General features: G+C 37.9%; 1 protein-coding gene across 2 annotated transcripts in view; it reads left to right on the forward strand.

Annotated features, from left to right (window-relative positions):
* Positions 1–27,823, forward strand: part of UNC5C (unc-5 netrin receptor C) — a 355,335-nt gene that overhangs the window by 232,364 nt on the left and 95,148 nt on the right. For both annotated transcript variants that reach the window (XM_044224455.1, XM_044224456.1), the window contains exons 3-4: positions 6,254–6,397; positions 27,044–27,147. In XM_044224455.1, coding sequence (XP_044080390.1) covers positions 6,254–6,397; positions 27,044–27,147 — 248 coding nt within the window. The remainder of the gene's footprint in view (positions 1–6,253; positions 6,398–27,043; positions 27,148–27,823) is intronic.

Consider the following 27,823-nt stretch of genomic DNA (forward strand, 5'->3'; position numbering starts at 1 on the left):
ACTAGTCCTTTATCTGATATGTCATTTGCAAATATCTTCTCCCATTTTGTCAGTTGTCTTTTGATTTTGTTAACTGTTTCCTTTGCTGTGCAAAAGGTTTTGATCTTGATGAAATCCCAATAGTTCATCTTTGCCTTTGCTTCCCTTGCCTTTGGCGATGTTCCTAGGAAGATGTTGCTGCGGCTGAGGTCGACGAGGTTGCTGCCTGTGTTCTCCTCAAGGATTTTGATGGATTCCTTTCTCACATTGAGGTCCTTCATCCATTTTGAGTCTACTTTTGTGTGTGGTGTAAGGAAATGGTCCAATTTCATTTTTCTGCACGTGGCTGTCCAATTTTCCCAACACCATTTATAAAGAGGCTGTCTTTTTTCCATTGGACATTCTTTCCTGCTTTGTCAAAGATTAGTTGTGATATTTAATGATACAAAGTAATTTTAGTTAGATGGTCTATTTATATATTAAATATATTAAAAATCCAAGGAAAACATTTCACGGAAAAGTTGATAAATTATGTGTCCAGTGTCTTTTCCTGATGTAGTTTAAAGAGTGTCAGATGACTTCATGTAACATGAAACCACGTCTTGATTGTAAGGTTTGGCTTTCGGGTTACCATATTTTGATTATTTTAGTGAGTAACTGAAAAACTTTCAGGGTTTTGTTGTCTTGGTGGTGTGTTTTGTTTTTGTTATGACAGCCTTTTAAATAATGCCGCTATTTTGAGTGACTTTAATTTATATTAAGACATCTAGGGGCCCCTGGGTGGCTCAGTTAATCGTCTGCCTTTGTCTCAGGTCATGATCCCCGCGTCCTGGGATTGGCCCTCCTCCGGCTCCCTGCCCAGTGGGAAGCCTGCTTCTCCTTCTCCCACTCCCCTTGCTTGTGTTGCCTCTCTTGCTGTTTCTTTCTCTGCCAGATAAATAAATAAAATCTTGGGAAAAAAAGACATCTAGCACTGATACGTACCATGTTTTAGGTCATATTAGTGAAAACTAATAGGATTAAACTCTGGGAGAAAACATGAAAAAGAGACCCTGCTAATTCAATAAAGTGTTGTAACATGTTGCAGATCATCCCTACCTGAGCCTCATTCATTTCCCAGCAACCTCTGTCCTGTGAACATACTATAATGAGATTTGGTCAAGTGACCTCTGCAGCTCTTCTCCCAATAGGGAGAGTGTTGTAGGAGGCCGAATTAGTAGGTCTATACAACGCGATGTCTCAAACCTTCCCTTTAAGGCCTTATGAAAATACAGTCATTAAGAAGAAATACAACTCAGACACACATAACACCTACATCTAATGTGAGCTTAATATGCTGTTTAGCGAAATGTACATGGGGTATCAGAAGGCGAGGATTTGATGACCACATTTTATTTATTTTTATTTTTTTCTAAAGATTTTATTTTATATTTGACAGAGATCACAAATAGGCAGAGAGGCAGGCAGAGAGAGAGCGGGGGAAGCAGGCTCCCTGCGGAGCAGAGAGCCCGATGCGGGGCTCGATCTCAGGACTCTGGGATCATGACCTGAGCTGAAGGCAGAGGCTTAACCTACTGAGCCACCCAGGTGCCCCTGATGACCACATTTTATAAAATCTTCCGAGATGATGCAGGATTTGGGAGTATCACCTAATAAACGAGACAAAGGAACACAGTGCTGGAAACGATGTTTGGTCCGTCTTTACAATTTCTGGAACTTGACTTAATTTTTGATATTAGCTGACTCTTAATGTTTGTTGACGGTACTACAGATTATATTTCTCGGGGAATGTAGGTATTGCTTTAAATAATTATACAATAGTTTCATCCTGTATTTGGATTATTTTATAACAGTTTATAAGAAAACAATATTTGTGGTGCCTGAACCCTATTAGAAAATTAAAATTTTGCTAAAGATAAGGAATAAATATCATTTTGCCAGATTTTATTGCCATATGCATGTATAGCCATACAAAGATCCAATCAGAGGTTTGCATTTGCATCTGGGTTTCTAAAATCATTTGAAACTCCCTATTAGCAAGTGCATATTCATATTCATTATAAGTCTTCTTGATATAGCATGCTAATTACTTGCCTGCACTCTGGCTCCCAAACCACAATGAATCCTATTATAAAAGCAGATCAGTGCAAACTTCAAACAGCATGCATCCTGGAGATGCCACTATTAAAGGAAGAATGCTGATGGAAAATCTTTGATCTTATCAGACGTGATGGAAAATACCCATTTGTATTTGAGTAAATCTGTAGAAGGAAGCATTTCCCCCACCCTTAAGTAACCTGAAACCAATTTCAAGTTCCCAAATGCTCTTCAAAGCCTCCCGCCTTGGAAGTAATGCTGATGGCATTACAAATTTCAAGGCAGCTTCCTTTTTCCATCTGGGGACTTCAAGCAGATTTAAAATTTTACTTTCAAAGAGAAAGGATATTACCTCCTCTTACCCAAACCACTAGCCTCTGGTTTGTTGAGCAGAGTGTCATAGGTAATGAACTTACCTACAGTAATGAAAAGATGGCTTATAACAAAGTATCTCAGAGCTTGACTAATGCAGCTGATTGTAGGGCATTCTAAACTCTCAGTATTGAGACACTTACTGCTTCAGTTCTTTCTTGGTCTAGTGCTATTGATCAAAAGTTGGAATGTAAACTCTGGGTGTGTGGCAGGACAACCCTACCCAACTCATCAATCCATCTCCTCGTGAATGGGGCACCTATGAAGCTAAAGACAAAAGTCGGTGTGTGCTTGACTCCTGCACCCACAGTGAGCCCGAGCCACACAATTCAGAACATTCATACTGTGAATAATCCCTGTAGTAGGAGGGTCGGCCTGTGGCTTCTTAAAAAGCCTCAGATTAGTGGTCAGCAGAAACATCCATGAGCCTCTTTGGGCTGAAGGATACAGTGGCCCTAGTGAAGTTGCCCTAACATGTAATTGGGTTTCCTATAATTGCTTTAAGTAAACAGGCAGGGAGTGGGGGAGAGGGGATGAGGAATGAAACCTGAGGTTATCATCTTGGGATGCAAAACATTTGTGTGTGGTTTTAATATCCTGAGCCCATTTGTTGCTGCCCTGCATTTTGGAACAAACCATTACCGTTCCGAGGAAATATACACTGCAGGTTTATCAGCCCTTTGGTGACTGTAAATTTCCTGCAACAACTTTTAAAAGAAGAGTTTTGTGTCCAGTAACTGAATTTCTGCATGAAGAGAGGGGGTATAAACAAGTAAAACTGGCAAAAGTATGAAATTCCAGAGAGTGGAATAAAAAGAAAAGTGGGAGGCAAGTGGGAAAGCTGGGCTCCATCTTTCAGTGATCATCTAGAGATCAAAAAATGAGAATTATTACAGTAGGACAGGAAAATGAGAAGACCTATGCAGGGATTAGGAAAGTGGAAAATAGATAGTGTTTTTTGTTAATAAGTCAGGATTTCTGCTGTAGAGATTGTCTTATTATTGGGACATTGACTAAAATAATACAGTAACATTTTCATGGAAGGGTGAGGGATTTAGATATGCCAGTTACTTGAAAATTACTTTTATTTTTATTTTTTAAAAGATTTTATTTACTTATTTGAGAGAAAGAGAGAGACAGCATGAGTGGGTGGAGGGGCAGAGAGAGAGGGAGAAGCAGACTCCCCACTGAGCAGGGAGCCCAAGGCAGAGCTTGATCCCAGGACCCCAGGATCATGACCTGAGCCAAAGGCAGTGCTTAACCAACTGAGCCATCCAGTCAACCCTTGAAAATTCTTTTTAAATGGTATAAAAACTTTTTAAATTGTATAAAACTGTGTAAGCATAAAAGCCTTGTTAATTTTCAAGACTTCAAAATCACTTTAAATGTGTTTAATAAACTTTTGGCCATAGAGATATCATATTAGGACCTTGCCCTGCTTTGGGCTTACAAAATCCACTTTCCTGGGCTTTATTTCAGTTCAGGGACCCTTGAGTAGACCTGAGGGCAGAGTTGTTTCTATGACTCAAGTCCTCTCAGTTCTCGATAGAAAATATTGCTTATTTTCCCAGGGGGAGAGCATCTACTTCTGTTGGGCGTTCATTAATTTTCCTGAAGGGTTTTACCCATTTAAGCATGTTGTAGGTTTAAGGGTAAGTTCTGGAATACTCTGGTGTCTTTAGGTGACACCTTCATGTCACCTATACCAAGAAGTCATAGTCAAACAGTTTAAGAAATCATACCTTCTAGGAACTAAGCTCTATATCTTATACATATCATACATACATATGTGTGTGTATACACACACATATATAGATAGATATTAATTCTCATCTGATGATGTCATCTACTTGCTTAAAATACTTTAATGATATCCGTGACTTTCAGAAAGAAGTTCTAAATCCTAAACATGGTGTGCAACAGATTCTCAGACTATAGGACACATCTAAATTCTTTAGGTGCATGCTAAACCACAAATCTCCGGGCCCAACTCTCAAAGTTTCTTATTCAATTTGAGTCTAGAGTGGGAGCCAAGAGTTTGCACTTTCAACAAGTTCCCATGAGATGCTGGTGAAACTGTTCTGGGACCACACTTTGAGAACCACTGGTCTACATTGCTGTGTTTTGACTGATCTTTTTCTTGTCTCTCTTCATCTCATGCCATTCTTGGTGCTCAACTGTCTTCTGGGTTCCCAATCTCCTCATTCTCTTTCTCGCTTCTTCTCATATGTTCTGTCCCTCCCCCTTAGATAATTTAACCAACTTAACTCATGTTGAATCCTTCATGCTAATTTGGGTTCACTTGTTATTCACTCCCATTTTTCTGTGTACTTCTCCTTTGTAGCATTGAACACAATTGTAATTAAGTAGTAAATTGCATATCTGTAGTTAATATGTACCCCCTTCACAATGATAGAAGTTCTTTGGGGGTAATGATTATCCTACTCACCAGAGATTCACAAGTCCCTGGGGCAATACCTTTTCCATAATGATAAGAAATAAATATTTGTTCAGTGAATGAATGAATGAATACATGAATAAAAAGTAGAAAGCAATATATTTCATCTTTCGTACTGTGCTTATACTTAACCCTAAGGGTCTCCCTGTTAGTTGTCTCAATAGGCACTTCATTCTGAAAGATTGTGCAGGAAAATTGGCAGTTACCCACATACATTGTTCAGATGATCCTTCTTGCTCAGTGTAAAGAGGCACATTGTAGAATAACTCTCTGAAAAAGACTTTGATTTATCAAGATAAATACTCTTCAAATGATAATCCCAGATTCTTAGTTCAATTTTTGTTATTCAAGATTACATAATGCTGTAAAATAAAATCCATTGTTTGAGAATTTTAGATGGAAGCCACTTTTAACAGGATTTTGGTTACATCACAATTATAGAGAAACATTTGGGCTTTTGAAATATTATGCATGAAAACTTTAAAGTCATACATTCTTTGAATAGAATAGCAAGGATTTGTTAAATAAGATGGCTTTTTTTTTAAAGAAAACAGTTTATTTTAATAACTAAAAATAACGATAAAAATAACTTAGTTTTAGATAAGCACTATATATTTATATAGTACTGGGTCATATTATAATAAAACCTGACATATTATATATAGATATAAGTTTGATTTTTGTACTTGTGATTACAGTTTTAGGTCATTCGCATTCCTTATTAAGGAATTATTAAGAAAGTTACAGTTACTGTAAAACTATATAAAGTGTTGTAAAACTGTATATAGCTGTGTGGTACCAGATGAAACTATAATAAAATGTGATGTATGCTTATATACATTAACCTATATATTAATAATTTATATACTTACGATTATAGTTTTAGCTTATTCTCTGTCATTTTATGTGAGGAGTTAGGAATATTTAATCATTGTAAGGTTATGTATAGCACATGGATATCGTATCCATGACCTATATAATGGGGGCACAATCCTTAGAAGATGTGAAACCCGTGTTCATGTTTGACTATACCAAGGACGCTAACTCAGAAGAGGGTGAATATTTGTCCAACTCTTTGGAAAAAAGTGTAATTTTGTGCTGTGATAGATCTACTCCACTTTCATCTTCTGATGAAAGCAGAAGATTTGAAATAGCAAATAAGAAAATGAAAAAGTTGGGCATCAAATAATGGGAGCCAAAGGAAGATCACAGGTGGAGAGAGACAATATCTGGGCTGTTGATCGATGGCATCAAGATGGATCACTGGGGGAAATACAATGGTATGACGTTTTGTAGTTTGCCAGTAATAAGGCTTTTCCTGACTTAAATCTTCCTTTCTCTTGGCAGGTCTCATTGTCCGGGAAGTAAGCATTGAGATTTCGCGCCAGCAAGTCGAAGAACTTTTTGGGCCTGAAGATTACTGGTGCCAGTGTGTGGCCTGGAGTTCAGCGGGCACCACAAAGAGCAGAAAGGCCTACGTGCGCATCGCATGTGAGTCATGGTGTACGGACATGCTGGGCTTCAGAACCTGGGTGGAATGTGGGCAAATGTAGGCTGTCACTGGCTCTAAATTCAAAGAACCCTGGTCAGAACTCCCAGATTTCTGCATTTGAGCTACACGTTCCCCTTACGTCACCAGGATATATTTTTTGTTTCAAGACATGGACAATTTCTCTTTAGGGATATGAAAGAACTAGTGATATTTTTTTAAAGATTCTGAATTTTTGTTTTTTTTTAATCTGGTAAGAATTAGGCTATAGGAAAACCAACTTCATTTCTTGAATGAGTTTATTCTGCCAGTGTGTTAGAACAATGTTGATTAGTTTTACTACTAGAAATAGAAATTACCCATACAAAGCTTCTCTATTTATTTTTTGGAACCACTAGAATGCCTCAAAATACACCACTGTTTTCCAAACTGTGTTAAATTCTGGTGTATTCATGCTTATGAAGAGGTTAATACAGAACAGGGTTCCATAAGCAAATAAATGTGGGAAATATTTTTTTTGGATGAACTTAAATAGGTTTATTCATTGCAAAATTCTCAGATTTTTTAATATGCTAATCATATTATGCCTAAGAAAGATGTTGCCTGCAGCTCTTCTGCAGACCCCTTTTCCCAAGGAGTGCTATTCACATCTTGAGCAGCATGAATGCTGCTTTACTCTGTCTTAAGGCTCCATATTGAGATATTTTCTCAAGTCTGAGACTGCTGAAATCCATGTGAAGTACATTATTTGAACTCTTTTGTATGCATGCATTTAATCAAATTGTTAGTGATGGATGTCAGTATCCCCCACCTGTCACACATCACTGAGTCCCAACGAGTCCCGATAGTCTTGGCTCTGAGGCTTCTCCCAATTCCGTACTCTGCTCTTCCCTTGCCTTCTTCTTGATCTAAATCACAGCGGCTGCAAACATATCCCAGTTAGTCTCCATGGCTCCCATTGTTTCGCTTTTCTAGTCTGTCCTCCATATTACCACAAATGCAATCTTTCTGAAACTCAGATCCCTGCACAGAGTGCCTCCCTCCCTGCTAAAATGTTATAGTGGCTTGTGAGATAAAGTAAAGATCCTTTACGGTACCTTGTGCCATCATATGAATCTGCTAGGACTGTCAATACAAAGTACCACAGACTGGGTGGCTTAACCAGTAGAGATCTCTTTGCTCATAGTTCTGGAAACTACAAGTGTGAGGTCGAGGTGCCAACAGTGTTGGCTCCTCCCAGAACCTCTCTCCTGGGCCTGTGGATGGTTGATTTCTCCATGTCTTTGCACGTTCTTCCCTCTGTAAGTGCAGGCCCAGATTTCTCTTCCTGTAGAGACACCAGTCACGTTGTCACGTTGGATTAAAGGCACTCTGAAGACCTTATTTTAACTTCGTCACCTCTTACAAGTCCTTGTCTCCAAATGAAGTCACATTCTGAGGTCCTGATGTGAGGGCTTCGACATGTGAACAATTCAGCCTATGACAACCATATTTCATAGTTTACACATTCAACCTATGTTTCCAGCTCCAACCAGAGAGAATGTTTCCATTTTCATCACACTAGATTAGCAACTCTTTGATGTCTGTGCTTTCCAGCTGTTGTTCACAATGAAGGATTTCACCCTTCTCTTACTTCTGTTCATTATTTGTAAACATTCATTTATTTAACAATATTTAGTAAGCATTTAGTCTGTTCTTGGGACAGTTTTAGGTATTGGGTATGTAGCTCAAATCAAAACAGTTAATGACCTGCCTTCGTGGAGTTTATGTTCAGGTGGGCAAGGGCAAACTCAAAATCAAATAGATGATAATCACGACCAGAGCAGATGGTAAGCGCTATGAAGAGAAGTAAAGCAGGAAAAGAGGGTATGTTGTCCTGGGGAGGGTGGTCAGGGAACTTCTTTGGGAGATGTTCACAGTTGAGGAAACATGAAGGCAGGGAAGGGGGACTCAGGCAGAGGGAGCTGTACATGCCACAGGTACCAATACTCAGAAGCAGGCATGCACTGGCCCTCCCAGGCAGATGGACCAGGATACTGTAGGTCTAACACCTTTGGTTCTTAGCTTGAAAAGAGAACCTCGGAGTGTTTTCAGCAGAACAATTCATGATCTGACTTCCGTGTTAACAGAATCACGACTTGTGTTGAGAATAGATCAAGGGTAGAAGCACAAAACCCAGTTATGAGGCTGAGTCTATGAGAGAAGTTAGACTTGCATGGATTAGGAGCAGCGAAGGGGGTGCATCCTGGCTCCTGGATGCAGCAATTCTCCTTACTTGTGGGGGAGAGAAGAGGGAGATGTTCCAAGGCCCCCAGTGGATGCCTGAAACCACAGATAGGACCAACCCCAATATAGGCTGTTTTTTTCTGTCTATATCTGTAATAAAGTTTAATTTCTAAATTAGGCACAGTAAGAGATTAACAACAATAATGATAAAATAGAACAATTATAACAATATACTGTAAGAAATGTTAGTGCATGTGGTCCCTCTCTCAAAATATCTTACTGTTTTTTACCCCCCTCTTCTTCTCGCGATGCTGTGAGATGATAAAATGCCTGCGTGATGAAGTGAATGGCGCAGGGCATTGTGACAATCATAGTGTTAGCCCACCCTTGAGTTTTCTGGTGATAAGTCATCTGCTTCTGGACCTTAGCTGACCGTGGCTAACTGAAACCCCCGAAAGCAAAATGGCTGGCAAGAGGGGGACTACTGTGTATTTAAGAGTAATAGCTTTTGTTGAGATATTGGATGTGAGATGTGAAAGAGAGAGAAGAAAGAATGATTCAAGAGGCTTGAACTTTTTGAAGAATTTGTTTCAAATGTCCTAAGTGAAGTCATTCCTGCCTCTTTCTGGGTCTCCAGAAAGATAGGCATCCCTTTCTCAATCCTTTCAGAGCAGTGTGTCCATTCTCTTAATGTAGGGCTTGTCTAAGTTGAATTATATTCACTTGTTGTAATATCTGTGTTTCATGCCAGCAAGTTCTTTGGAATCAATTTTGCTTAATTCAATTTTGCTTAACTTTATATCATTCATGCTTTGCACAATGCCTAGAACATCATAGATGTTTAATAAATTTTATTGAATTAAAACTGTTATAAAAAATTCTCAGTGAAGTTTATTAAAATGCTATATATATATTAATCTTTCCTCTCAGAGCATATCTAAAGAGATTTTTTCTTTGTCTTATATGGGTTCTCCAGGAAATAGACTCTGAGATGAGGACGTACATGCAGGCAACATACTGAACAGTACTCTTAGGAATAATACCCATGCAGGCCATAGGATTTGGCAGGTATGAGAAATTGAGCTGCAGGACAGGTATGACTAAAAATGGCCCCATAGGGAGCTCTGGAGCTTGAATGGCCCTTCAGAGTTGCCCCACATAGACTAATCAATGGATGTGGGCCCTTGCTTGACCCTCAGCTCCCACCAGCTTGTGTGAACTGGGTCAGGTCAGCTCTCCTCAACTGAGGGCAATTCCAGGAGAAAGACACAGAGCTCTCTCATAGGCAACACTCCCAAAAGCAGGGTCAGTCCCGAAAAGGGATCTCATTGGCATACCCCTACATTCACTGTAGTCATTTACCACAAACCTTGAAGACTTTATTTTATTAATTATGAAGCCAAAAGATATTTTTAAACATTTTGTAAAGAAACAAGAGACCAATTGTTTTGGTCACATATTTAAATGAATCAAAAGTTAGCTTCTATCCCTATACTTTGAAGCGTTTTAATCAGGAACGGATGTTGGATTTTGTCAAATGCTTTTTCTGCATCAATTGAGAGGACCATGTGGTTCTTCTCTCTTCTCATATTAATTTGTTGTATCACATTGATTGATATGCGAATGTTGAACCATCCTTGTAGCCCAGGGATGAATCCCACCTGATCATGGTGGATAATCTTTTTAATGTGCTGTTGGATCCTGTTGGCTAGGATCTTGTTGAGAATCTTAGCATCCATATTCATCAGTGATATTGGTCTGAAATTCTCCTTTTTGGTAGGGTCCTTGCCTGGTTTGGGGATCAGGGTAATGCTGGCTTCATAGAAAGAGTCTGGAAGTTTTCCTTCTGCTTCAATTTTTTGAAACAGCTTCAGGAGAATAGGTGTTATTTCTTCTTTGAAGGTTTGGTAGAATTCCCCAGGGAATCCGTCAGGTCCTGGGCTCTTGTTTTTTGGGAGGTTTTTGATCACTGCTTCAATCTCATTATTAGATATCGGTCTATTCAGGTTGTCAATTTCTTCCTGGTTCAATTTTGGTAGTTTATATTTTTCCAGGAATGCATCCATTTCATCTAGGTTGCTAAGCTTATTGGCATATAACTGTTCGTAATAACTTCTGATGATTGTTTCTACTTCCTTGGCGTTAACTATAATCAAAAGAGGTACAAGAATATAAGACTATATCTTTATCTTTCATTGCTATGTGTTTATTAATATCAATTATAATGAATATTTTAAATCACCAATTTATATTCCATCTAAATTGGCTTGCCTAAAAGCTGAAGTTGAAGGACTGTAGAGTTCCAAATGAAGAACCTCTTATTGTGCCAATTCCATATATATATGTGTGTGTGTGTGTATGTATATATATATATAATATCATAGCATATGTATGGTGTGTTTGTATGTATATATGTATGGTGCGTGTGTATGTATGTATAGAGACACTCTATATATGTCTCTATTCTTCACATAAAAACTAAATACATGTAAGAATCCCATCTTTCTTTGTAATGTATTTTATATAAACTTGGCTGAATGTAATTTGATATTTTCAAATAATAAGAAAACAAACTCAGTAAGAGATTAATTTGCCCATAGCCCCTTTTCATCTTCATGCAATAAGATTGAAGAACAGTTTGCCTGTATTTCTATACTTTACTGAACTCATATGTGTCTGTGGCCAAAGAAGGCCGTCCAATATGTAAAGATTTGGCTACATAGAGTTATATCATGCTTAATTTAAAAAGAAAAAAAAATAGGTTAAATTTCAGTTCTCTTTGTTAAGACTGATTTCTACCAAACAAATTCTTGCCAATATTCCACAAAGCTTGACGATTTCCTAGTTTGCCCTGTTTCAAGTAAGCGTGTGGGGCTTTGCCCAGTGATATATGACAGATGGCCATCACATAAACTGCAATTAAAGTTTAAATTTGTCCCAGGCAAAGATAACTATGATGCTAAGGTTAAATAAATGCAATTATGTCTCACCTAATTAGATTTATACTCATGTGTACAGTGGAGGGGCTCAACGTTCTTTCACAAAAAAAGAAAGCTCTATTTTCAGAAGTTGATGGCAGGAATGAATACTGGCTGAGTGTTTGCTTATAATACTTCATTTATACAGCTATATAAAATATAAAAATAAGTTTGTGACCCAATCAAGGCAGAAGAGCAAACAAGGAAATATGGAAGTTAGAATTTAGCCAGGCCGGGGCTGAGACCATGACGTGCCTGCTCTAGAATGTCACACATTTACTAGAGGATTGTGCTGGCGTCCTGTGTGGGTGCTGTGGCTTCCGCTGCAGAGCGAGGAGTTGCTTCTGAGAGATCTCAAGTCTATCCCAAGTAGAGCCTTTATGGCAATATGGCTACCAGTTTCATTGGGTTGTTTCTTCCGGTATCCCTTGTTATAAAGCCAGTAGGAAATTTAGTGTTAAGGTAGGAGTCATTCAGGCAAAATGTTAGCAAACACTGTCATTCTGCGGGCAATGTCTTACTTTTGATAGGGCTGCTATTTTGATGTTGTCATTCTTGGTGATGTGGTTGTAGTTGTTTGTGGGGAGGGATACAATGTCAGTAGCATAGTGGAATGGTTAGAGCACAGGGTTTGGAGCCAGGCCGACTTATGTCCATATCCTAGTTCCATCACTTACTAATATGACCTTGGTCATGTGGCTTAACCCCTCTGAGCCTGAGTTTCATCAACCGTGAAATGCAAATGATAGGGTTATTTTAAGATTAAATTGGATAAACTTATAAAGCCTGTGGCATAGTGCCAGACACAAAACAAATGCTCAGTGGATGATAATAGGTGTTCATAACAACAGAAATTATGATTTAAACTTTATTTGTACATTTTGAAAACTTATCCATACTGAGATAACATTTCTTTTCCTTTTATTTATTTATTTATTTTTTCCTCCCCCTGACTTAACATTAAAAACTTAAAAAGGCTCTTCTTGTTTTACAACTTCATGTCCCAGGTCTTGGCTCTCAATCCTAGAAGATGAAATTCTCTGCCAGTTCACATACAATTAGATTGTAATTTTCCCCCCATGCCCGAGGATGGAGCAGCACTCCATATGGTCATCGTTCTCCTATGATTCAGGAGTCAGAGTGGATTTATGTGCACAGGGAATCCATCTTCCTGGGAATGGCAGGAGAGTTCCTATGGATTTTTTTTCTTTACTCTGTGTGCAAACCAATAAATCACAAATGCCACCGGCTACAGATTGGAATATGATAGCTCCTGAGAAGAATGGAGGAGGATCAAGGTGGCCTTCTCTACTCATCTCTCACTGCTCACTTGTCCTTTTCCCTAGGATTAGAACCACCTTGTGACCACCTGTGGGTTTGCACCAAAGCTTATTCACATTTGTGAGTCTGTAGTGTCTCTCTCATACTATCCAGAATAGCAGTGTCTAGAGACACATAATGCCAGCCACCTATGTCATTTAAACTTTTCTAATAGCCAACCTTAAAAAAGGAAAAGGAAACAGGCACAATTAACTTTAGTAATATATTTTTTAATCCAGTATTTCTCAACTATCATTCCAACAAAGTAACCAATATAAACACGTATTAATGAAATATTTTATGTTCTTTTTTTCATGGTTATCTTTGAGATCTGATGTGTTTACACCTACAGTACTTGTCCATTAAGACTAGCCACAGCCCGGTTGCTTGATAGCCCATGTGGCCAGTACTGGACTCTAGAATTAATGATTAGATGGTGGCACTGTTTCAACCACTTCATTTCTCAACTCACATGGTTACAGGTTTTTTTCCTTTTAATGAAAACACTTAGAAACTACTCTCTCTGCAAATTTCAAGTACATAACACAACGTGATTCACTGTCGTCACCGTGCTGCAGAAAACTATCCCCAGAACTTATCCATTCAGTAACTGAAAGTTTATACCCTTTGACCAACACTTACATAGATTAACTCCTTCATTCCTTGCAACAATTTCATGTGATGGATGCGATAATCACTATTATACAGATGGGAAAACTGACAAGAAAGGGCGATTAAAAATCCTGCCTGAGTTTACAGCTGGTCTATGGAGAAGCTAGTCTGACCAACAAGAGAGTCCGTGCTTCTAACAAATTCTCTGGGTATGAGAGGCGAGGCGGTGTTTGTGTTTATGTCAGGTGGTCATTCACAAAATTATCTTACTTTCCAGAGGCATAATGTTATAAACTCACTATTATTTTGTGCAGAAGTATCAGAAGGCCTGGGGTTCCTGCCTCTCCCCTGTCGCTTGGTCTGCTCCAACCTCACCAGCTTCCTTGTTTCCAGAATGCAGTACACTCATTTCAAATAGAGGCTATTTGTAATACCTGTTCCTTCCCACCCAGAATATTCTTTCCCAACTCTTAAATGTGGCTCAGGCTCACTCTCGTCTTTCATTCAGGTTTCTGCTGAAGTGTCACCTCTTCAGCGGGGTCAACCCTGACCGATTTACGTAAAGCCCACTGACCCCAACCCTGTCACTCTCTTAACCCCAAACCTGCTTTCGTTTTTCTTGAGAGCATTTCTCTTCATCATTACTTGTTTCCTTTTATGTTGACTGTCTCCACCACCAGAATATAAGCTTCACAAGATCAGGCACTTTATTTTCTTTATCATGATTCCCTCAGTGCCTAAAAATAGTGGGTTTTGTTTTTGTTTTTGTTTTTTTAAAGATTTTTATTTATTTATTTGACAAAAGAGATCACAAGTAGGCAGAGAGGCAGGTGGAGGTGGCGGGGGGAGCGAGCAGAGAGCCCGATGTGGGGCTCGATCCCAGGACCCTGGGATCATGACCTGAGCCGAAGGCAAAGGCTTTAACCCACTGAGCCACCCCGACACCCCTAAAAATGGTGTTTTGCACATAGTTGGTGCTAAGGAACTGAAGACATAAATAAATGGAATGAAACGGACTTAAACTGAAAGCATATGATGGGACAAAGTGATGATGTTATTCAATGCTAATGATATGTTCTTTAAGTAAAAATGTTTTCTCACCCTAGTAATTCAAGGACATCAAGTAAAGTGATTTCTTCTGTGCTCCACCCCGCCTTGAAACCTCCAGTACATTTTTGTACTTATTTTCTTCATAACACTTATCAACTTCTCACCTACTATGTATTTGCTTATTTATTATAATCATGAGTTGTAGCCCATCTCCCCCACCCCCTGAGAAAGTGAGATCCACGTGGGCAAAGATTTTTGGGTTTTTTGTTCACTGATGAATGCAAAATGCCTACAATGATGGCTGGTATATGTTGGACCTCAATAAGTCTCTTAAAGGAATTAATTAATTAAATTTCTGTTGTAGGGCAATAGTATCTTCAATTAAATAGATGGAATCTTGTGAATTATTATATATAGAAGTCATTGCTCGTGGCTTTATGTTTCTTTTCCATTCCCTACCTTTCTACGGGGCAGAAAACAAGATTAAATTATACAAAATTACAATGATTTGACCATATAATACATTTATTTAACCAGGTGTTCTGAAAGATTTAGGTTATACCATGACAGAGTGTGGCAGCCTAACACCAAATATCTTGGTAGAGTTCGGCCGGTTTACCAGCACGCCAGAATAAATGGCCTGTTTACTAACATGCATTTCTGAGCTATGGTTTGATCCCTTGTGCAACCATTTAAGCCCCTGATAAGCCAATTATAACTTACAGAGGCGAGATTTTGTACTAGATAAGATTAACTGCACAATTGAGATCTTTTTAGATAGTAAGACAGACATCTTTAACCATAACTTTCTTCCTGTTTCATGTAAATCTCAACTATTATATTAAATAGTTGATTATGTGGTTCCTATTTCAAGATTAAAAACCATAAGACATACCTGATTGCATCAGTCTGTATTTTTCCAAACATATTTTCTATTGTATTTGAACAGAAATTCCTAAGATCTGCAGAGTTCCCACAAATCTATCGATATTTATAGCTCATGTTTATTCTGAGAGGTAGACAACCAATTGATAGAACACTGTCTCATAAGTTATATTTTAGGAGAAATCAGCTATCTATGTGTTATAAGCATGGCTGCTAACCCACTGGACTAAAATGTGTCATTAAAATAATGTTTTATGCTGGATGAAAAGGGAAGTTTACGGCTAAACTGCTTATTTGCAAAAAAAAGCTTGTCTGCAATCATTGCATTCGTTTCTTTATACTCCGAGGAAAGAGCCTTAACTTTTTTGATATGTCAGGTTCCTCATCTATAAAGTTGGCATGTTTCTTATTATTTTTCCCTAAGACATACCTTAAAAAATATTGTGATGGCGTATAATCATTTTTTTTCTAAAACTAAAGATGCAATGTGAATAGAAGAGTGGCTTGTATGGGTTTTTTTCTTCCTCTTCTCTGTAATGGATGTCATTTACAGTCCTAGCTCTAAAATATTTATTTTTTTAAAAAACCCTTTAGGAAAACTGAATACAAATATGCTTGTTCTATAAATGCCCCAAAGCCAAGAAATAAAGAATAGCTTTAAATGTGTTTCCTTCTGCAGGGACTTCTTTCACTCAGGATTTCTCCGTTTAAATGACCTCTGTGCCATAAGGGATAGCCATCCCTAAGTGAAACTGAAGACTTTGCCAAGATAATCTTTCTGCTGATTTCCTTAAAGATCACTCCAATCTCTATTCCTGGATATAAACTATGATATTATTGGAACTGTCCGCCATAAATTCCTAAGAGTGGTCAAAAACATTACTTTTTAAAAATCTTGAAAGAGGTTGTAAATAAAGCTCCGATATAAACCCTCAATCTTATGAGGTAGATTCTATTATTATCCTTATTTTGCACACTGAAACAGAAGCGGGAAACTTGGTAACTTAAGAACAGGGAACTTCGGTAACTTGGCCAAGTCACTTATTTAGGAAATGGTAACGCTGAATTTTAAACAAACTTGTGACAATTCTTCACTTTTCAGCTTAATTATAGAGGGAGCTTCATGTAGTTCATTTTTGCTGTTTGGTTGGTTGGGTTTTGTTTGTTTTGTTTTGTCTTTCAGAATATTTGAGGAGAAAGGGCAAGTAAAAAAGAGAACCCCATCCAACACTGTGTCCCTTAACATTTAATGATCACTGTAAGAGTTGCTGAATTAAAAAAAAATAATGATGATTTTAAAAATTCCAGCCAAGATAAGATCATCTATTCCTGGAAAAGGAAACCATAGCAAACTTTTTAGAGTTCTGTGGCGTTAAGGTAGGCATTTTTTACTTTTAATAAGTGCCCAAGGTTCAGAAGACTAATCTAGACCTCTCAAAGGATTCCATACTGGTCAGTTCACAGCAGTTATTTCCCATTAAGGGGCAGAGTTGGTGATTTAAGCACAAGTGGTACTCTACTGTGACAACATAATTAGCACCTTTTATCATTATTAGAAGAGAGATACTTCTTTTCCTTCTAAAAATGCAAGTATTGTGACTATATTTTACCATAGAATTGTTTTATTCACCAGAGGAGCACTTTGAAAATACATTAAGATGAGTTTTTAAAAAGTTTTATAAGGTGTTCTTCCACCCCTCTGTTCTTTGAACAAGTAAAAGAACTAATCAAAAATTTGGAAATATGAAAATGTGAGTCACAGTAAAGCAGTTGTGTTTGTTCGCTGCAAGGACAGACCCATGTCAGAAAGTCCAGAAGATGGTTAGAAAGCCTAGCAGATAACTGCACCACGAACCTCTTCTAAAGACAGAAATTCCCTAGATCAAAAGCCACATTGTCAAGACCAGCTCAGTTCAGGAGGCAAGAAGCTTAATTCCGATACTTGGAGTGTGGTATCTTGGAAGCAATAAGTAAATGAATAAAGTAATTTATTTATTTAATTAAATCACAGTACAACCAGGAACTCTGTAAAAGTTCGACAGCTACACGGATTTGGGGCAGACAGAGTGGGTCTCTGAATGAGGACAGTTACTGAGGGCTTTTAGGTAACAACACTGCCCTCATAAGGGTTTTTATGTGTATTCTTTTATTTGATCTTCACAATAACCCTATGCAATAAATACTGTAATTATCCTCATTTTAGGGATGAAGAAACAAAAGCGTCCAAACCTCCATAAGTACAAGACCAGGATTAAAGTCAGGCAGGTAGATCCAGGCTCCACACTCATAACCACTGTGCTGCATAACTGTCCCAAAGACATGAGGGTCCTAATCCCTGCAACCTACAAACCTTACCTTACATAGAAAAAGGACCTTTCACAGATGTGCTTAACAACCCTGAGATGGAGAGAGACTCTGGTTTATCCAGGTGGCCCCTAAATGTCATCACAAATGTCCCTATAGAGAAAGACAGAGATTTGACACACATAGAAGAGGAGGAGACCATGGGGATAGAGAAGCAGAGATTGGAGGATGGAGCTACAAGCCAGAGAATGCCGGCCACCACCAGAATCTAGAAGCAACAAGCTGTGAATTCTCCCAGAGAATTTATGGAGAGGGTAGGGCCTTACTGACCCCTTGATTCTGTATGGCTCAGTGAAACTGTTGGCCTCCAGACTATGGGAAAATAAATTTCTGGTGTTTTAAGCCATTACGTTTCATGGAAATTTCTTTAAGAAACAAATACAATCACTAGGTAGACCCACAAAATGGGGTAGCCTGCTTGTTCATGGCTGATGAACTTGAACAAGTAAGTTAACTCTTGGGGTTTTAGGTGCATTATCTGTAAAGGAAGAGGGCTGACCTGTGCAATTTCAAAGAGTTTTTATAGTTACCACAAGAGAAATTGTTCCCAGACCTTTGGTAAAAGGGCTTGCCAGATTATTTTGGAAATTGATTCTAATTTGGCATTTATTAAAGTTCTCCTATGTACTAAGCACCAAACAACCCTAAAGAAATTTTAAACTGAAGAAATTTAGCATTCAGTTCACTGGGACTAGTAATATTATCTTTTTAAAGTGACGCTTAGCAGTGATATGATACCCAATAGAAAGCTGGCCGGAACTATGCAGATACAAGACACACCCCATTCCAGAAAGCTCCTTGCAGTGAACTCCAGGTTGGGATGCAGATGGATTGTATCTTGAATGCTAACTCCTGCTTAGTTGTAGCCTCTGTGCTGGGGAGGCTGAAAGTGAAGCTAGATCCAGACTCCATAGAAAAGAATTTAATGACTTTCTACTTGGACACATATGCTACAGAGTAAGGCGGTGGTGCCGAACGTTTGCTCTTCCTTCTCTAAAGAACAAGAGCTGAGAAGAAATCATAACCACTCTGGACAGGTTCCTTTCTACCTGTAAGAGCTTCAGGGTTTTGTTTACGTAGCAACCGTAGCAATGAAGACACTGGCTCAGAAAAGAATGTGAGGACATATTTATCCTTTGTAATCATCAAAATTTAACGGAAATAATGATGAAGAGTCTTGCCAGCCATCAAGAAAACTTTTGGTTCTCCTGACTCATGTGCTAATAGTTTCCATTTATTTAAAATAGAATCATATCCATTTATTTAATATTCTGAAATCGCAATGTTTATTGCCTAACATTCTTGCCTGAAAGTAGGCAAGGGAAGATAAATTAATAATTATAAAATGTGAATTCAGAAAATGTTATATATGCAATCCTACTAACAGAAACAGATTTGCCCACCAAGCTGTCTTTTTCGGTTAAATGTCTGAGAGTCAGACAAGAGCAGAGCTGTGGGGAGAAATCCAGAGGGTTTTCTCTGAAGTAAGAGGCCACAAGAAACACTAAGATAACTTTGACACACTCAGCCCTGAATTTGCTAGATCAATGTCTCAAGATGGCAATCCATAGGCTTCTTGGTCTAGCCCTCGAAATGCTGGCCCACACAAGAATTCTTGATAAAGTTTTAAGCAATTAACAACCTACGCAATTAGAAAAAAAAATCACATAATAATTCACATTACCAGCTTCTGTTAGCAATCAGATATGGAGTCTGTAGGCCACTGAGTCTGCATTCTTATAGGACAACATATAGCTTATTGCTGAGCAGCAAGAGGAAAAAAAGTATATTGGTTTTGTATTCTTGTCTCTACTAAAATTTAGAAATGAAAAATAGCCCAGGTGGGCATCATGTTTCAAGAAAAAAAATTATGGTGCCTAATTTTCTATCATTTGTGTTACCTAAATGGTCCCTAGATACATGTGAAATTTCAGCTGCTATGCTAGACAATGTCAGCTGTCAGCCTGTACAAAAACTTTTCTGCTGCCGACACTCTGGAAATACCAGTAGAGGGACCATCAAAAACCAGGGGGTAAGAACCACACTGCTGAGAAGCAGGTTTGCTTGGTTCCCACAAGCTCTCAAAACCTCCCTCCTGCTGCCTATAGTATCTAGCCCAGTGCCATGTACAACATGGGTGTTCCATAAATAATCAGTTATTAAGTGGCTCTCAGATTTAAGCACTGTGCATAAAACACACCTGTGGGACGTTTTACAAGCTCAGCTTCCCAGGGCCCAATCTGAGTATGAAATCTGCCTTTTTATCACGCACAGCATGATAGTCCTTAGATTTCTTTTTGTGAAACATCCTCTTCAATAATTAGCCCTTCTACATTCACAATTGTTTTGTCTCACTTGATTCTGTTTATTTTGACTGGTAACGATAATACCTAATATCTGTATAGTATGATACATTTGCTACCGTGGTGGGGAAAGGTGAAGTGAGGGAGTGCTATCTGTTGGGCACATATATTCCAGGCATGATGTTAGGATTTTATAGGCACTTCTTCTGATGTAACCCTATAAAATAGTTACTATTATTGTGCCCATTTTTCAGCTGAAGAAACAAAGGCAGGAAGAAGTTAAACAGTATGCTCAAGGTTACACAGATAGATGAGTGATAGAGTCAGGCCTGAACCCAGTTATCTCTCTGCAAAGACCCTGCTTTTAGCTACAATGTTATCTTGCCTCCCAGAACATCCAGATTTTCACAGTGACCTGCAATAAAAAATATATTTGTGTCACTTCTTCTTACACATAGAAATACACACAGATATTTATGTATGTATGTTTGTATGTATGTATGCATGTGTGTATGTTTGTGTGTGTATATATATTATATATAAATATAATCTATATAGACACATAGAGATATGTCTATATATATATACCTATATATATACATAGATATACATATATACATGTGTATCAGTGTGTATATTTAATATATAATACACACATATACATATACACACATACGTTGTATATATACACACAATACTCTATATGATCCCTCTTGGCATTTTCTGTTCATTCAATTTCATATTTTTTAATGTTGCTTTTTAACCACTAAATTGATTTCATAATCATCTAAGGGGTCATGACACACAGTTTAAAAAACATAGCAATAAACTTTAAATTCCAAAAGAACAGTAAGGAATATTAGATCCTATAGTTTATAGACCATATGGCCAAAATCTGTAAGAGAATGATATCTGAAAATTGACTCCTGTGTGCAATCATCTTTCATTCTAGAACTCTCTGAGTATTAATAATAGAAATCATTATAATAATTTATTATATGTTTTGTGCTTTATAATCTTTCAAAACCTTTTCAGATCCAACATCTCTTTTAATATTCACCAAGCCTTATGAGAGCAAAAAAAAAAAAAAAAACCCAACATTAATAATATAATATGCCTTTTATCTTATTATTCTGTGGAGTTTAAGGATTTTCATTTCCACCAGGACAGCCTATCCAATTGAAGGATACCCACTGGAGAGTTCTTGGCTTCATGGTGTCACTCTATGACATTGCTAAGATTTGGTCTTTTAAAAAATACTGTATTCTAATAAATCTTTCTGCACAATGAAGTAGCATTGCTGAGGAAATAAACATTTTTAATAAATATAAATCATTCTAGAAAACTCAGAGTAAGAACATATTCATTATCTTTTTCAAAGAAAATAATATCAGCAACCTTCCTGCTCAGACACAATAGATCTTCGGCTGATATTTTTGGGGGGGTTCCATCCATAATCAGTAGGGCTTATAGGTGCTTGGGTGGGAGCCTGATGCATCATACACAAAACACATATATTCCTAGATTCCAGGCATCCTCGACTTTCCAATAGTAAGCCACACACACCCTTTTTGGATAGTGTCAGGCAGAGTTGCTAAAGGGATGGAGACATGATTTTCTGCCCCTTTCATAAATACACACATTGGCAGGATAGGGCTTTCTTACATGCTGCTTTGGGCAGGCATTTCTCTCCCCATCTCTCCATGGAGACAGAAAATTAGTTCTGTCAAAGTTAATCTGAATGCATTTACAATCAGCCAAGCTTTAATTTTAGTCTGCTTTTGTGATTGCTTCCTTGGATTTGTATAAAGAATTTTTGGCTATTTTTAATACCGAATCTTCTGGGTCGCACTGTTTTCCCTGTTTTCTAACTCTTACCTGTACCTATAGATCCAAGTGTCCAAAAATGCCATGAAAATTGTCCTGAGGGGAAAATTGTAAGTTGGTCTCTTCAACGATATATCAACTCGTCTATTATTTAAAAATGATTTCTTCTATTATTTCTCATGGACACTGATCCAATTGGTGTAGCTCCTTACAGATCCATCATGACCAAGAAGTATTTTATTCAACACAGGAAAACGTCTTTTCCCCTCAAACATACATTTAAATTGTTAGTCTATTTAGTCATTGGCCCTTATATGTAGCAAAAGAGACCTTTAAAAGCATGCAGACATTTATTTTCATTTTACAAATGAGGAAGGTGAAGGGCACCGTCCTCAGACTCCCAGTTAGCGTTCTTTTCTGTTTACCACGCCATCAAAAGCGAAGTTTATAGAATGCCATGAACTGGTATATTCCGCATCATAAACAATATGTGACCACAGTGTCATTATCGTGAAAAAAAAATTCATTGAAAACATCAAAACTCTACAATAAAAAAATGTGACGTTGTGATGTGTGCCCATGCTTGTCGGTGCCCCGAAAGGCTCTCTTTGATTACTGTGTAAATGGTAAATAGAAATCCATATAGTTTCAAGTCTGATTCTACATCTGCTAATTGGATTTTGCCGTATGGATTTAGTAAGCCAATATTCATGTTCTTAAGTAAACATCTCCCAGAACGCATGCATCTGACAAAGCTGATTTTTCTTTCGATTGCTGGCATCAACGACTAAATCAGAGGTAGGCCAAGTTGACTTTGCAAAAGTAATCTCGGTTATAATGAAAGGACTTTAGACTTATTTTAGTATCAGCCTTAGAACGAATGGAAAGAAAACAGAAATGTAGACTCCTAAAGGTCTTCCAAGGGCAGAAATTCATCTCTTTTCCTGACAGGAATACCCACATTATTCTGAACCGTTCTGTTTTACATCTAATTCCTAGCTGACAAGTGTCCGTTTTTCATGCTTATTCATTCGTCACCCTTGTGTTCTCTGTGCCTGCAAGGCATCCAGCCTGCCTTCTATCACATCTCTGCAAATGATAAAGGATATGCTTAAAATGTTACCCACCCTCTTCTCTCAGAGTAATGCGGAGACACTGAAACGAGGAGCTGCCTTGCTGGACAGCCACAATATATCCTATGCTCATTACACAACCTGAAAGCTAGAAAAGAGGTTTTATGGAAGAAATTAAAAGGATTTTTCAGGAAGAAGTATTGCCTCGTGGGGGGGTTCAATGTGAGATCATTTTAGAAATTACATAAAATTTATATGGAGTTTAAAGCCAAGCCATTAAAATAAAATAATTATCGGGCATTCAATGATGGTTCAGTTAATCTGGCCCCTCGAAGCACGTGCCTCTGAGGTGTGGTCACCATTCTCAGTTAGGAAACAAGGGTTCTCGTGAGATGTGCCTTCATATGGCAGGAATTTGAAATCCATGCCAAAAACTACACTATATCCTGAGAATTAGAGCATGCTGCATTCAGACCCATCGCCCCTTAATGGTACTGCTGACTCCTGTCACCATAACATTTGGCAAAAAAGCAGTAGGTTCTCATGATGGTCGTATTCCCAATTCCTGTGCACTGCTCAGCACAGCTTGGCTTCCGCTCGCTCTGCAGGCCTAAATTTCCCAAACCAATCTGTGCTTTGTCCCTCTGAGCCTTTCCCTGCGTTTGTCCTGCCGCCCAACTTCTTAAAACGTTTTTCTCCTCTTAGCTTCTCCGACACATGTCTGTTTGGTTCCTCTCTTGCCTCTTGGTTCATGCCATGTCACTTTGCTGGCAGTCTTTTTTCTCTAGAACGTTGTGTCCTGCTTGTTGAACACAGTCTTTCCCCTGGTGATGTTATCTAATCCAGTTCCCATGCTTCAGACATCTCCTAGACAACGAAGCACAAATCTCCTATGAGGATGTTTTTTTCTACGTTCTAGGCCAGTGGTTCTCAACTTGGGGTGGATTTTGCTCACAGGGGACATTAGGCGTCATCTGGAGGCATTTATTTCATGCCAGCTGGGAGGGGTGCTTCCGACTTTTAGTGGGTGGAGTCCACCTATGCTGCTATCTGGCTGTGGACGGGACAACCTCACAACAGAGAATTCTCCAGCCCCAAATATCAGTAGCACTGCAGCTTAGAAATCATGATCTGAATTTATCGCACTTTCCATCTGAATATCCTACAGACACACCAAACTGAACCTTTACCAAAATACATTGCTATCTTTCCCTTCACTTTCCTGCCTAATTCGGTACTATTTCACCTAGTGATGGTACCATCTTAACAACTGCAATAGAATTACTAAGAATAGACTTTTAGTCTTGCCTCCTGGCACTTTCCAAATACATGGGTCTTCCTGGACGTATGATCTTTTTATTCCTAGACTCTGTCTCTTCCTCTTTCTCCTATTGCTTTCTCCTCCCCACTATCAGTAGCTGAGTTCAGGACCCCATCATCCCTCCTGGTCTACTCAGATGGGTCCCTAACTACTGTCTGTCTCTTTACCACCACCTCAATCCATTTATCACAATGCAGACAATGTGACGTCCAATCGCCTTCCTTTGGTTAAAAGCTTTTGAGGGTTTGTCAGTCTTCAGCATGGCAGAAGGGCCTTGACTGGTAGACCTCTGATTACCTTTCTAGTTTTGTGTCTTTATCTTACACATCATCCTCTTAAGTACCTAATCAAATGTCAACCAAAGCACGTGATTAACACATATTAAAAGAATTTGTTTTAACTATTCGGAGACATAAGTGTCTCACTCCTGCTCTTAGCCCTACGTTTTGTGATATGCCGATTAATTTAACCAAGAGTGAGTTGGTAGGTTCTTTAATTTAAGAACTAATTCCAGTAATTATTTCTTCACCTTACCCTACCCTATATCAGATGGGAGTTTTTCAGAATGATTTTTTTTTTTTTTTTACAAATGAGGTATATGTTGTCAAGAACATTTTATCCCATAAAAGTTGTTCATTGTCACTATTCTTTTAATTAGTATTTGGCATTTTGCTGAAATTTTATCTTAATGCAGATCCAAAACAAAGAGGAGTTATGATAGTATATGTGCTGCCAAAGTGGGCCCAAAGAGAAGCTACTATGTAAGAACAGACGGAGTAGAAAAGTTTGGTTTTTTTAAATTTTATTTAATTGTATTTTTTTCAGTGATCCAAAATTTATTGTTTATGCACCACACCCAGTGCTTCATGCAATACGTGCCCTCCTTAATACCCACCATTAGGCTCAGCCAACCCACAGCCCCCAACCCCCTCCCCTCCAAAACCCTCAGTTTGTTTTTATCGTTTGTGTTGGAAGGACACAGATTTACCAAAAGATGTGTGAATGGGATGTGTGCAATAGCAAAAGATGTACAAATTGGGTCTCAGCGTGTTCTTTTTGTTGTTGTTTTTGATGTGTATACCTATATCACTAACTGCAATAAAAACACTTAGAATGAGGGACCCCTGACTGGCTCAGTAGGTGGAGCTTGGAACTTTTGATCTCAGGGTCTTGAGTTCGAGCCCCACCTGGAGTATAGAGATTACTTAAATAAATAAAGCTTAAAAATATATATTTTTAAGAACCCATTTAGAATGAAGATAGTGATGTGTGAATTTTATGCTTTTGATCGGTGGGTACCATCCTTCATTTATCACTATGGTTATTTTGGTTTTTATTTTGCTGGAATGATCCATAATAAAAATAAACCTAACAGGTTTTTATGTTTATTATGGATTATTCTTTCTTTTATTATTTTTTATTATGTTATTTTAATTACCATACAGTATGCCATTAGTTTTTGATGTAGTGTTCCAAGATTCATTGTTTACATATAACACCCAGTGCCCCATGCCATTTGTGCCCTCCTTGATACCCTAATGTAGCTTTGATTATTTTGCTGTAAGGCTTTGAGTAATTTGATAGATCTGTTTCTTATGTGTAAAATAAGGACATGGTTTTGATAACTTATAAGTTCTGATAATTATGTGGATTTATTTATTTAAGTGTTTATTTCTGCAATATACTCAATTTCTCAATAATCAAATTAGAAGTAGCCTTCTGCCAGAAATTCCATCACCATTTAGAGTCTCTTGTCTTACCTCAGATCACACAGATCCATAATTTTCTCACAACCCATAAGCTCTTGGAAGTTTTCTTATACCAAGAAATTCAATAAATGACAAGTATGTAACAATAGATTTTTCTCTCTGTCCATTCTTCCAGATGGTGCTTTTTGATAGCTCCTTGAAAGACATTAGGGATATGACCTCCAGAGTCTTGGGTTTCCACCCATAGTTCAATAAGCTAAAGTGGTACTTTTAGATTCTTAAGCCTTTATCAGGGCCATGGAATGAGAGGTTAGAAGCATTAATTTATAATCAAAATCAACTGGGTAAAATTTCAATAATTTTTCATTGGTAGGAGCTGAAACTATACATGTATGAAATAAAATATTTGGTATTTTTTTAAAAATTAATGTTGTTTCAAAGCTCTATGGCTAAATCATTTATGTTTTAACTTTGGTGTTTAGAATTGCAAACTGATTTCTGATATGTTTGTGGCCACCTATAACAATTTTTAAAAGTCTACTGCCTATAACTATCTTCGCAACTATAATTATATAAATATGTAGTTAGGCCGTTGGTATATTTGGGCAAAAATGACCATTTGATCTTTTAATTAAAGAATGACTACATAATTACATACTGAGATATTTTTAGATTTATACCCATAGTTCCCCTTTTTCTTGCTTCCTGTTGGAGACACCGGAAGAAGTTACATACATTCTTTCAGGACTCCAGCATTCTTTTACCCACTCTAGCAGAAGCAGTTAATAACCTCTGAATTTCATGTTTTCCACCACACATGCTATAATAACCCAGATTATGGTACAATACTAACAATGTGTGACTAAAAAAATAAAAAGATACATAAGATACTAAGCTGGGATATTTTTACAGCGTTTTCCATAAATGACTAAATGTTAATTATTAGTTTTCTCGTGTATTTTATTACCTGTGCTTTCCAGATCTACGGAAGACATTTGAGCAGGAACCCCTGGGAAAGGAAGTATCCTTGGAACAGGAAGTGTTGCTCCAGTGTCGACCACCTGAAGGGATCCCAGTGGCTGAGGTGAGTAACAAAAATTCTTTGCATTTAGCTATTGGCACTAAGTTATTCTAACAGAGGCCTAATCCATGGCTAATGGTGCAGTGAATTAGGGTATGGCATGATGAATGGTTGGTAATGGAGTCCTAACTGCCTGCTGCTGGCAAAATAGATTGATTGGGAACTGATTAATGACTTGGGAGTCAATTAGAATGCCCCACTGGACAAAGCCACAGGCAGCTTGGTTTAATTTTGTCATTCTCTTTCAAGAAATCAGAAACATTGCTTTATTTTATCTGGCACTTATCATATAGCAAAGTGATAAGATAATGATGTACTATCAATTTTATTATTGTCCTTGATGATATGCAAAAAATGTAAAAAGGGTGTGTGTGTGTGTGTGTGTGTGTGTCTGTGTGTGTGTGTGTCTGTGTGTGTGTCTGTGAGCCTGTGCACCCCACATATACATTTCTTTTTCCATGATGTAATCTAAAGGCCATATCTACACACCATGAATAAAAACATGCTTGAGAAATAACAAGTGTTTCTTACCATGAGCTTTCCATCAAGCTCCTCATTTTCATTTTTTGTTTTTGCTAAAACAAAGCCTATTGATTGTTAATGAAGCATGACAAATCAGATACATACCATGTTTTTCATTAGCACCAAACCATACAGTGTCCTTTGAAAATGTCTGTCT

This window comes from Neovison vison, chromosome 11, assembly GCF_020171115.1.
Source record: "Neovison vison isolate M4711 chromosome 11, ASM_NN_V1, whole genome shotgun sequence".
Classification (NCBI taxonomy): Eukaryota; Metazoa; Chordata; class Mammalia; order Carnivora; family Mustelidae; genus Neogale; species Neogale vison.